At 47.0% G+C, this 10568-nt stretch overlaps 1 protein-coding gene across 1 annotated transcript in view; it reads right to left on the reverse strand.

Annotated features, from left to right (window-relative positions):
* Positions 1-8605, reverse strand: part of LOC308282793 (voltage-dependent P/Q-type calcium channel subunit alpha-1A-like) — a gene marked incomplete at both ends in the record, with an annotated part of 187656 nt that extends 179051 nt beyond the window's left edge. The window contains one exon of the mRNA XM_080723180.1: positions 8261-8605. Within this exon, the coding sequence (XP_080579306.1) occupies positions 8261-8605 (345 nt within the window). The remainder of the gene's footprint in view (positions 1-8260) is intronic.
* Between the last annotated feature and the right edge of the window lie 1963 nt (positions 8606-10568).

Below are 10568 nucleotides of genomic sequence, written 5' to 3' on the forward strand. Positions count from 1 at the left end.
ACTTTACTGGTCTGTTGTCATTTTGCAGTTCTCTTAAAAACTGGTGTACTGAGCATGATTCAGCAAGATAATAAACGGTCATTATATTTAATTATAAGCATGGATGTTTTCTTGTGATTGATATAAATGAAGTGACTGGTAATCTCTTTGAAGAGAAAAATAATAACTGGTTACATGATTAAAATATCAAATACATGATGGATGGATGGAACTATAACTATATTGATGTATTTGATTCGTGGCAGGGGGGACAGTATAACATTTTTCTCATCATTGTAACCGTAGAATATAAAGTGGTGGAGAGAAGAACACTCAGAGCCAGGCAGCTGCTGCAGCAAGGACACACACACACACACACGCACGCACGCACGCACACACACACACACACACACACACACACACACACACACACACACACACACACACACACACACACACACACACACACACACACACACACACACAGTGGTGTGCTACAATGACTTTGTATCAAAACCCTCTCAATCTCTTTCGTTCTAGCGTTGTGTCGTTCATGAGTGATTCGTTCATAAGAACGAGTCACAAGAAAGTATGCCTTGTATGATCAAGCAGGGCTATACTTTCTGCCTGACAGTGACAATATAATAGTGGATATGGAGCCAGTGGACTGGGGCTACTGCTACCAGCCTACCACACACACACACACACACACACACACACACACACACACACACACACATACACACACACACACACACACACACACACACACACACACACACACACACACACACACACACACACACACACACAAACTTTCAATCACAAAACTTTTCTGTACTGTAGATGCAGTATGTTGAACTTGATGAATGAACTGAAAAGCGCATAAACAAAACGGACGCACACACACACACACACACACACACACACACACACACACACACACACACACACACACACACACACACACACACACATCATCCCAGTATAATGTTTCATAAAGAGCTCAATGTGACTATAGATAGCTAGAACTCGTATCGACTTCCTCTCAATTTACAACCTTGGGAAAGAAACGCCATAATGGGCCGTGATGACGCAGGCAACACCGTATGGTGTGTGTTTCTGTCAGTGTGTGTGTGTGTGTGTGTGTGTGTGTGTGTGTGTGTGTGTGTGTGTGTGTGTGTGTTTGCGCACGCACGCACGCGCGTGCTTGTGTCTTCAAGCCTGCGTGTGTTTCGAAAATGTGCGAGTCGCCGTTGGTGTTTGCATTAACGCGGGTCGTCAAATGACATGCAATGTACGCGTGTGCCAAAACAACCGAATACACGGAAATGCACTTAAGACAGCCATGCAGGAGGAGCACAGACACACGCACTGACACGAAACACACAGCCCCCCCCCCCCCCCACACACACACACACACAATGGGTCTAAGATTTACAGTAACTGCAGCGTATGACACCAGATACTGGGTTTGGCAGGGGAGGGTCACGGAGAGATTTAAGGTCAAAAGGTCAGCTGGACAGTCGATCGGGGGGGTGGGGGGGGGGGGGGGGGGATCACATCACTGAGGTCACACAGGACATACAGAGGCATCCATTTTAGTTCTGACCCCCCCCCCCCTCCCCCCTCCCCCAACACATCCCATCCTGTTCTCCCAAACTGTCATTGAGACACACTATGTCAGTCCATGCTGACCGAACAGTCTGCTAACATTAACTAATGACTGCACCAGAATTATGCTCACTATATCCGGAAAAGAAACCTCGAATCTCCAAGTTTCAAATTTGCGCGCTTCTTTTCCGCGAATTAAAGCCCTGCCTCGTCATATGACACTGTTGCAGAGAAGTAGTGAAAATAGCAGATCAACAAGCACACAACGCCTTGCGGTGCGAGGCGTTTGTGTGTTTGTAGATCGGCTGTTTTAAAATGATAAATAAAACGGTTTTGGACATAGAGGGTTTCCACCTGACGACAACGACGATATGCTCACTTCTGGGCGGAGACCTTGTATCTCCATATTTCAACTATTTTGTTCTTATACGTAAAAACCAATGCCCTACTTCTGTCGTATTGCGCATAAGTAGTGAAAATATCTGACGACAATCGATTGTTAAGTGAAAGTGAACGTGGTTTAGTCTGTCTGTGGTTATAGATACATGTTTAACTGATGAAAGGTGTTGTGCCCTAAACTGTGCGGAGTATATCAGAATGTGTGTGTGTGTGTGTGTGTGTGCGTGCGTGCGTGCGTGCGTGCGTGCGTGCGTGCGTGCGTGCGTGCGCGTATTAAAGTGATTTACGAGCATTTGGTCTAGACTGCCAATGCATTTCAATGTTACCCTGAATAACCTCCATTCCGGGAGTGGATAAACACAGGGATAAGGGTCTAGTGCAACTGAAATAAGCACCAAAGCACTGACCTGCGCCAAAAGCTAGGGGCTATATGTCGATACTAAATCAATATCAGTTTGTCTTTTCCTGGTTTTAATCAATGTGGTTCTATTTTATACTTTCACATTTTGTGAAATGTTATATATATTATTATGTACTTCTAAACGGACTGACGAGCTGTATGACATAATGTATGTCCTGTATGAGGCCATTACTGATTGATGCCTTATATCATTTATACACCATCAACGCAACCACATGCCGAATGCCGATATTTTCGGGATTGAGTTATCTGGCCTACTAGCAGACAGTGTGCACAAGAAATGTGATGCCAGTGGTGCAGTGCCTTGCAAGATTAACTGCAGACAGACAAACATAGACATGAGCGAAAACATGGTCTCCGGCCATGTCGTCAGTTTGGTGGGGATAATTAATGTTATTACCTTCATCTGTGTTTATGTCTGCTGGGAAAAGGGTCTATTCTCAAATATTCATGTTTATGTGAGGTAATAGCATGGTTACGGGTTTGACTTTTTGCAGCGCTGTGTGTAAATGGTGCATTTATATAGCGCTTTTATCCAAGGCGCTTTACATAGATTGTGCATTACATTCACCCATTCACACACACATTCATACACCGATGGCAGAGGAAACCATGCAAGGCACACTCCTGCTCACCGGGAGCAACTAGGGGTTCAGAGTCTTGCTCAAGGACTCTTCGACATTAACTCAGGGGGAGCCTGGATTCGAACTGGAAACCTTTCGGTAACCCTTCGTGCTCTAATGTCGGTTTCTCTACCCCTGAGCTATGCCGCCTGTGTCTACTGTCTAATTAAACCGCTATATCTGTGTAACAGTAAAATCATCAGTATTATTTTTCCAATCGTAAAGAGTGTACACCCTTACAGGTCCATTTGGTTACCTTTGCAAACTCTCAGCGTTGATACTGTACTGACACTGATAACAGTGTCAGTACAGAACGTGATAGAATAGTCATTTATACATCACTCCCATGGGTCCAGGGAGGGTTCACAGCTAAATCCGGCAGTGGGTCGTAAATCCACTAAATAGTAAATCCACTGAGAACCATAAATCTGCTGAATCCTGCAGTTATCTGAATCCCTGTCTGCTAAAACATCAATCAATTAAACCACAAATCCACTGAATCAACAACACAAATGAATCTAACAAAATGGCCCCTGCCCGAGGAATCTCATGAATCAAACCACTGTTTCACTGAAGCATAGACCAACAGTATTGTAACATGCGTTCCTGTGTTATTAACATTATTATTCTACAATGAGAGGCACCTTTGTGTCAGCCATCATTCGGATCCAGATATGGAGCCGATATAAAAGCTCACAGGGTGTCCTTTTTCACAATGCACAGCTCCAGAAGATGTCAAAAATGTGTGACTGGGCTAGCACAGCACAGCACAGCACAGCACAGCACAGCCCAGCACAGCACAGCACAGCACAGTATAGCTCAACTTTAGGTTTGGTTTGGTTTGGTGACGGGCTGACGGCAGTGAGAACCCAGCCATAAACGGCAAGACACTAGAAATACTGAGGCAGTCGCTTCCGCTTTGGTGCAGTGAGCTCCGGAGTTACCTGGAATGACCTTATGATTGATAGGTGAATCCCTGGCATTACTACACCGACGCAGCCGGGCAGAGGGAAGGCTCGCTAGTCTGACTCATGGTTTAGCGCATAGGCAATTTAGGGCCTAATCTAGTTGACGGACAATTAAACATTAATTGGTGAAATGTGACTTTTGTGACTATGTGACTATTTCCCAAAAATTAGGTGCCAGAAGATATCAATTCTTAAGTCCTCTGCTTGCAAATGTTAACATTTTAAAGGTGTAATGTACAGTATACTGTATTTCAGATAATATATCACTGTTCCAATTGAAAATCACAATAGCCTTATGGAATGAAACCAAGTCTGTGAGTCTACCGTCAATTTGGTTACTTGACATTTGTCCCATGATAGGGTGCAATATGAGAAAACATCTATTTAAAAACGAGTCCAAATTACCAACTAGGGACCAGGATATACAGTATGGGGGCCTATCTTGCACGCGGCCTTACCCTGCCTAATCTTTTTGGCTTTTTTTTTTTTTACTAATTTGAAAAACATTTAAAAATAGTCGATCTAGATTGACAGGATGTGGATCGACAATTTGAACTATTGTAGAATGTTTCTTTTAAATAGCAAAGAATGCCAAAAAAGTTTAGACATAAGGGGTAACGGGGCATGCAAGATAGGGCCCATGTTGTTTTGGGGATTGAATAACACCCAGAAAACACACATTGTGACAATTGCATATCAGAGATGTCAAAGACAAATGAGAGACTGAGAGATGAACCAGTGAACCATGTGAAGGAGAAAGAGATACAGGTATGGGTGAGAGAGTGGAAGGTATGGAGTAGAGGAGTGGAAGGTCGAAAATGGGGGAATGGGGGGGGGGGCACAATCAAAAGTACAAGAGAAGGTTATAGGGAGGTGAAGGTATTTGGACAGTTTCTGAAAAAGAGATGATGATGAATCGCTTCCAAACGACCATGTATCACAGAACAGCCATTGTGTTTCTAGCAGACCACAAATCATCTCCAAGATTGTGTGAATGTTACTGTACATGTTGCCTTCAAAGCCCTGAACCTTTAACAGTGATTCTGCAGTCTGATCTGGAAAGGGTTCTCAGCTGAACATTGTGTAATATGCATGGCCTCTTACTATGTATGTTTGCATGCATGTTGAACCACAATGGCAAACATTCAGTGAAAATAGCAGGTGTACAAGCTCACAGCGAGCTTGTAGATCAGCTATTTCATTTTTTACAGAACATTGGAGGCCCTTTGCAATATACCTTAACACACCTGCACAAGTCACACATGCTTGAATCATAATAGAAGGTATGTGCGTGCATAAAGTGAATGGCAAATCGAGTGGCAAAGTGAGTTCAATGTCGTTTAACGTTGTTCAATGCAATCAGACAGGACTTTTCTGTTTGGATGTATGGGCTGTCAAGGCCAGAAAGTAGTATTTTGCCACGCCGTAGCCGTACCTGCATAACTTCCAGGTATGATGATGATGTCAAGCGCATACCTCGTGTACAGTACCACCAAGGTGCCTTTTTTGCAGTTAGTCGGCATGTGCAAATGAGCGTAGATGTACATATGTATCAATCACACGCACAGTAGCGTTGCTGAAATCAACATCACAAAAGTATTCACCGCAAATCCTGAGTTTGAATTTGTAACCAGAGAGAAATGGGACCACAGTCTATTTTTACACTCTCAGGTTTAAACTGAGACTCGGATTTTGCAATGTAATCTCTTTCAGTCTCTCTTCTCCTTCCTCCCTGTCTGAGATACTGAATAGATGTGATGGTGAAGTACAATAAGTACTCCTGCCTTTCACCAGAGCAACCCAATTAGTTTGTACAGTTATGTCACCGTTCAAGCATCAGAATGGATCAATGTAATCATTATCCTGATTTCTGATCCTGTCTTCGTTAGCACCGCCTACCCCCCTCACCACACGCACACACAAACACACGCACGCACACACACACACACACACACACACACACACACACACACACACACACACACACACACACACACACACACACACACACACACACACACACACACACACACACCCCTTATAGTGGATAACGGTGCAAGCACTCTCCCATTCCCCAAAATGGTGCAATGTGCTCAAACCTGGGGGATGAAATTGTGGTTGCATTCTACGATTTGAAGCATTTCCACAAATCGTGTTTGTAGCACTCATCCCATAGACACACACACAAACACACACAAGAAGCTACACCTGTATCCTTGAATGCACTTTTATGAACACATAAGCACACACGTACGCACGCGCACGCGCACACGCACACACACACACACACACACACACACACACACACACACACACACAAATTGTGATCTCATGGACATCCATTCATATCATATCATATCAGTCATATGTGCATCCATAGTAATTAGGTAATATGTACAAAGGATTCACCTCCAGTCTGCAAAACATCAAAATAATAGCAACGAGCAAAACACACACCATCTCTCTCTCTCTCTCTCACACACGCACGCAAGCGCACACACACACACACACACACACACACACACACACACACACACACACACACACGTGCGCAGGCGCGCACACACACACACACTCCCCTATCAGCATGATGCAGGTGTCTATATGTCCTCCAGTGAAGGGACACACAGAGATGGTGGCTATTCACTCCTCTCCTATTCTCTCCCCACCCACCTCCTCCCCGTCTTCTCTCCCTGCGTGAGGCATAGGGCATAATACACTGAACATGCTGACATCAGCAACCAGACCCCCCCCCCCCCCCATATCCACACACATTCTCTCTCTCTCTCTCTCTCTCTCTCTCTCTCTCTCTCTCTCTCTCTCTCTCTCTGAAACATGTAATGTAATGGACAGGTCGCACAAAAACGAGTCAGCAAATTACAGCCGCCTAACAAGTGTGAACGACAGTGATAAACAGCCTCATAATGGGGTCTGGTTCATGGGCCTCTGGTGGTAATTGGGCATTGCTCATTCATTAACGTGTCGCTCTAAATAACATCACCTGTGCTTCCTCTGTAGCATGGACTAAACTACAAATTAGACCTACTATAGGCCTAGGTAGCCCACCTACTGAGGCCTGCTCAAGGCCTATCTGGTCTACTGTTCCTCCTAGACCTTCTAAAAACAATGCAATCATAACTAGACTGCACTCTGTCAAGGTGCAGAGTTGCTCCTTGTGCACTAGTGGCCATATATGGCCTACTTGCGCGCCAGCAGAGCGCGCTGCGATCGGTGTTGGGTATGTGGGTATGTGACGACACTTGACGTCACCGAGTATGCTGCTCCCTCATTGGCTGTACTGTACAGTCGTCCGGAAACAGACAGCACCGAACGCAGTACTTGCGCACTCTAGACTGCGCTCCTTCGAGGTGCCAACTTGCACCTTGTGCACTTGTCCTTGGCCTAGGCCTACTTGTGCCCCAGCAGAACGCGCAAGAACTGTGATTTGTGCTGTCAGTATGTATATGGGTGGGCAAGTTGACACTCTGTCGAGGTGCCAACTTGCGCCTTGCGTCATATCGCCTTATCAGGTCCACTTGTTGGTGGTGTCGTCACCGAGAACGCTGCTCCCTCATTGGCTAAAGGCCCTGCCTTTGTACAGACAAAGACTGACAGCCTGAAACAGACAACACCCAACACAAGTATACTTGCGCACTCTGCTGGGGCAAGTAAAGACTAGAAAGAATGCAATTATGTGAAAGTATGAGTGTGGTTGCCTGTATATTGTCAGGATAGCCAAAGTGTCATGTGAAGCTCGACCAATCGTTGGGCTAGCACCACTCCCCCATTGAACTCAATGGACCTACTGTTTATAGTCTGGATTGTTTACGAAAAATCAAACCTCGGTTCGAAGTGGAGCGGTGAATCTGAGCAGCTATGTGTGTGTGTGTGTGTGTGTGTGTGTGTGTGTGTGTGTTGCGTGCGTGTGTGAGTGAGTGGTGAGTGTGCCTGGCCTGCACAAAACAGCGCCCCTCCTTTAACTAGTGTGTTGTGTGTGGCCACTCAAGGTATTGCCAGGCTACGGACACGGCCACCCAGCCAGCCACCCACCCACCCACATACCCACGGACATACCTGTCTATTGGGAGCGCTTTCACCGCTCCAATAAAAACAAAGCTACACTAGAACTATAATGTGTTGCCCTCTGGGCAACCACACTAATGAGGATGATACATTCATTTAAAGAGGTGCCTGTACAGTTACAGTAGCCTACCTGTTCTTGGCTGCTGAATGCTGTAGCACTGTAAAGCAATGACAAGTAAAGGATATGGCCATTCGGTGATCTTTTTGGCGTATTTTCTCACGAAGTTATCCTCGCTGAAGATGAACAGCGAGCGGTTGACCGTGAGGCAGTTCTGGCGCACCGGGATGGGGTTGTAGAGGGCCATGGTCCGGGCTCTCTGCGCCATGGACTGCTTGTACACTCTCTGGCCCCCGGGCCCACCTGGAGGTCCGTGGCCGTGTCCTCCGTGGCCATGGTGCATGCCGTGGCCGCCGTGTCCGTGAGGCCCTCCTGGCCTGCCGCCACCTCGGCCGCCGGGGCCGCCGTGCCCGCCGGGCCCTCCGCCATACCTGGCCGGTGCCTCGTCGAACCGCGCCATTCTCTGGACACAGGATGCCAATCTTCACAACGCAGCGGAGAAGGAGACGGATGCTCAGCAACACAGCCACACAACATTACATCCCATCCGGCTCAGGACTGCTCAATGTGAACAACGGTTATGGTCTTGCACTTGTAGGCCGTCTGCTTGCTGCACACCTGCGCCGGGCGTCGGGAGAGCGATAGTAATGATGCGGTCCTCCTCGGCCCGAGAAGACGGGGACGCCCAAGTGCAGTGTCGTTTCGCTCTCCGTTTATACAGCAGCCAAATGCGGCTGTAAGAGAAAATGAGGATCGGTTGGTTTGGTGTTACTGTGGCCTTTTATTCCGTTCCTCTTATGTCCATTATATAAAAGAGCAACCGCCCCTACATGAAATCTGGGGAAATTCCAGAAAGAGTTGGTAGCCTATAAATGTTTCATGTCCTCCATAGCTTGGCCCGTGAGCGCACGACAGTCGTGCGTTTGTTTGGTGATGACTCAATTAGATTATTTTAACTGATGACAGCTGCTAATAGAAATTAAACCCACTTAGCAACAAATAGGCCCAAATGGACAAAACACTTGAAGATCAAATTTAAAATAATAAAATGAATAGCCTACCTATTAGGCCTACACCACTCTCAACTTGGCATGTTGGTCCTAGATTCGCGTTTCTACTGAAAGGTAGAGAAAACGGGGGGCAAAGCTATTATTTATTTATTTCCCAAACATCCGCAATGTTTGGTGTGTGTGAGTGTCTATGATGTGGCTCCAACCACCTCACAGTCGATTTACAAGCGCGCACTGACAATCGGGCGCCTCGGCAGCCTGAAAAATGTGACATTTGTTGATAAGCCTGATTTCAGAGAGCATATCCTCAGTTACAAAAAAAAGGAGAGAAAAATGAGAAGGAAAAAAAATATTTCGTCCCCTTTCAAATGTCGATGTCAGTGCAATCGAACGCTGAATTAATATGTGGATTATTTTTTCCTCTCGGACGAATTCAATGGCATCCTTCTCGTTACAACCATCATCTCTCCGTCACCTGCGCGGCCATCCATCCGTACGTGGTCGACAAGGAGCCGAGGAGGAAGGGACACACGGGCGGCATCGTCAAAGACCCGGGGCTGACGGCCGCTTCCCCACCGTCTCACATGCTCCCATGGTTTTCCTATCCTCCGGTTATAGTTATTGCAGGGCAGCGCCGCCACAGTCTCTCAGCATCCCCGCCCCGCACACCGCAACGCACCGCACACGCTACCTTTCTCCACCCGCTGTGAAGCCCGGTGTCCTGTGCGCGTCCTTTGTGTGTCTCTCCTTCGAGAAATGCGCTCCTAGTCCTGTCGGCCTCCCCTCTTTCGGTCCAGCGGCCCCTAGGGGAGGAGATGGATGGATGGATGGATGGATGGAGAGAGAAAATAAAGGGGTGGGCTGTTTCTTTGGAACTCAGCCCAGCGGTACCTATACATCAAATGACAGGAACGAACGTGAAATGGTTGCCTTTCGGCGTGTAGTTTGAACTATAATGAGAACGGGATCGATTCTGCGCCGCGCTGGGACGCGCGTCAGGCCAGTACAGCCGCAGCACATGACGCACGCAGCAGCCCCCACTCTCTCTCTCTCTCACACACACACACACACACACACTCACACGGCTCGTCCAACTTCCAGACGTATGGAGGAGACCGCTGGTTTATTTTAAAGGGCCACAGGCTAAAGCCCTGCCCAAATGGTGATGCCGAACTCTCTGAAAGACGTAACGGAGCCGAAACAACATCAAATAATGCGTACAAATTCGGGCAGCCTCTGCATAGCAGGATGAGGATGAGGTAACATCATCATCCTCCCCTCCACCGTGGGTTTCGCAAAGATTGAGCAAGTGCTTGGCTACCTGCTTGCCTGGCTGTCATAGCCAGATGTGTAGGCTCTCTCTCTCTCTCTCTCTCTCTCTCTCTCTGTGTGTGTGTGTGTGTGTGTGTGTGT

The sequence above is a fragment of the Nannobrachium achirus genome (genome assembly GCF_963921795.1).
Source record: "Nannobrachium achirus genome assembly, chromosome: 4".
NCBI lineage: Eukaryota > Metazoa > Chordata > Actinopteri > Myctophiformes > Myctophidae > Nannobrachium > Nannobrachium achirus.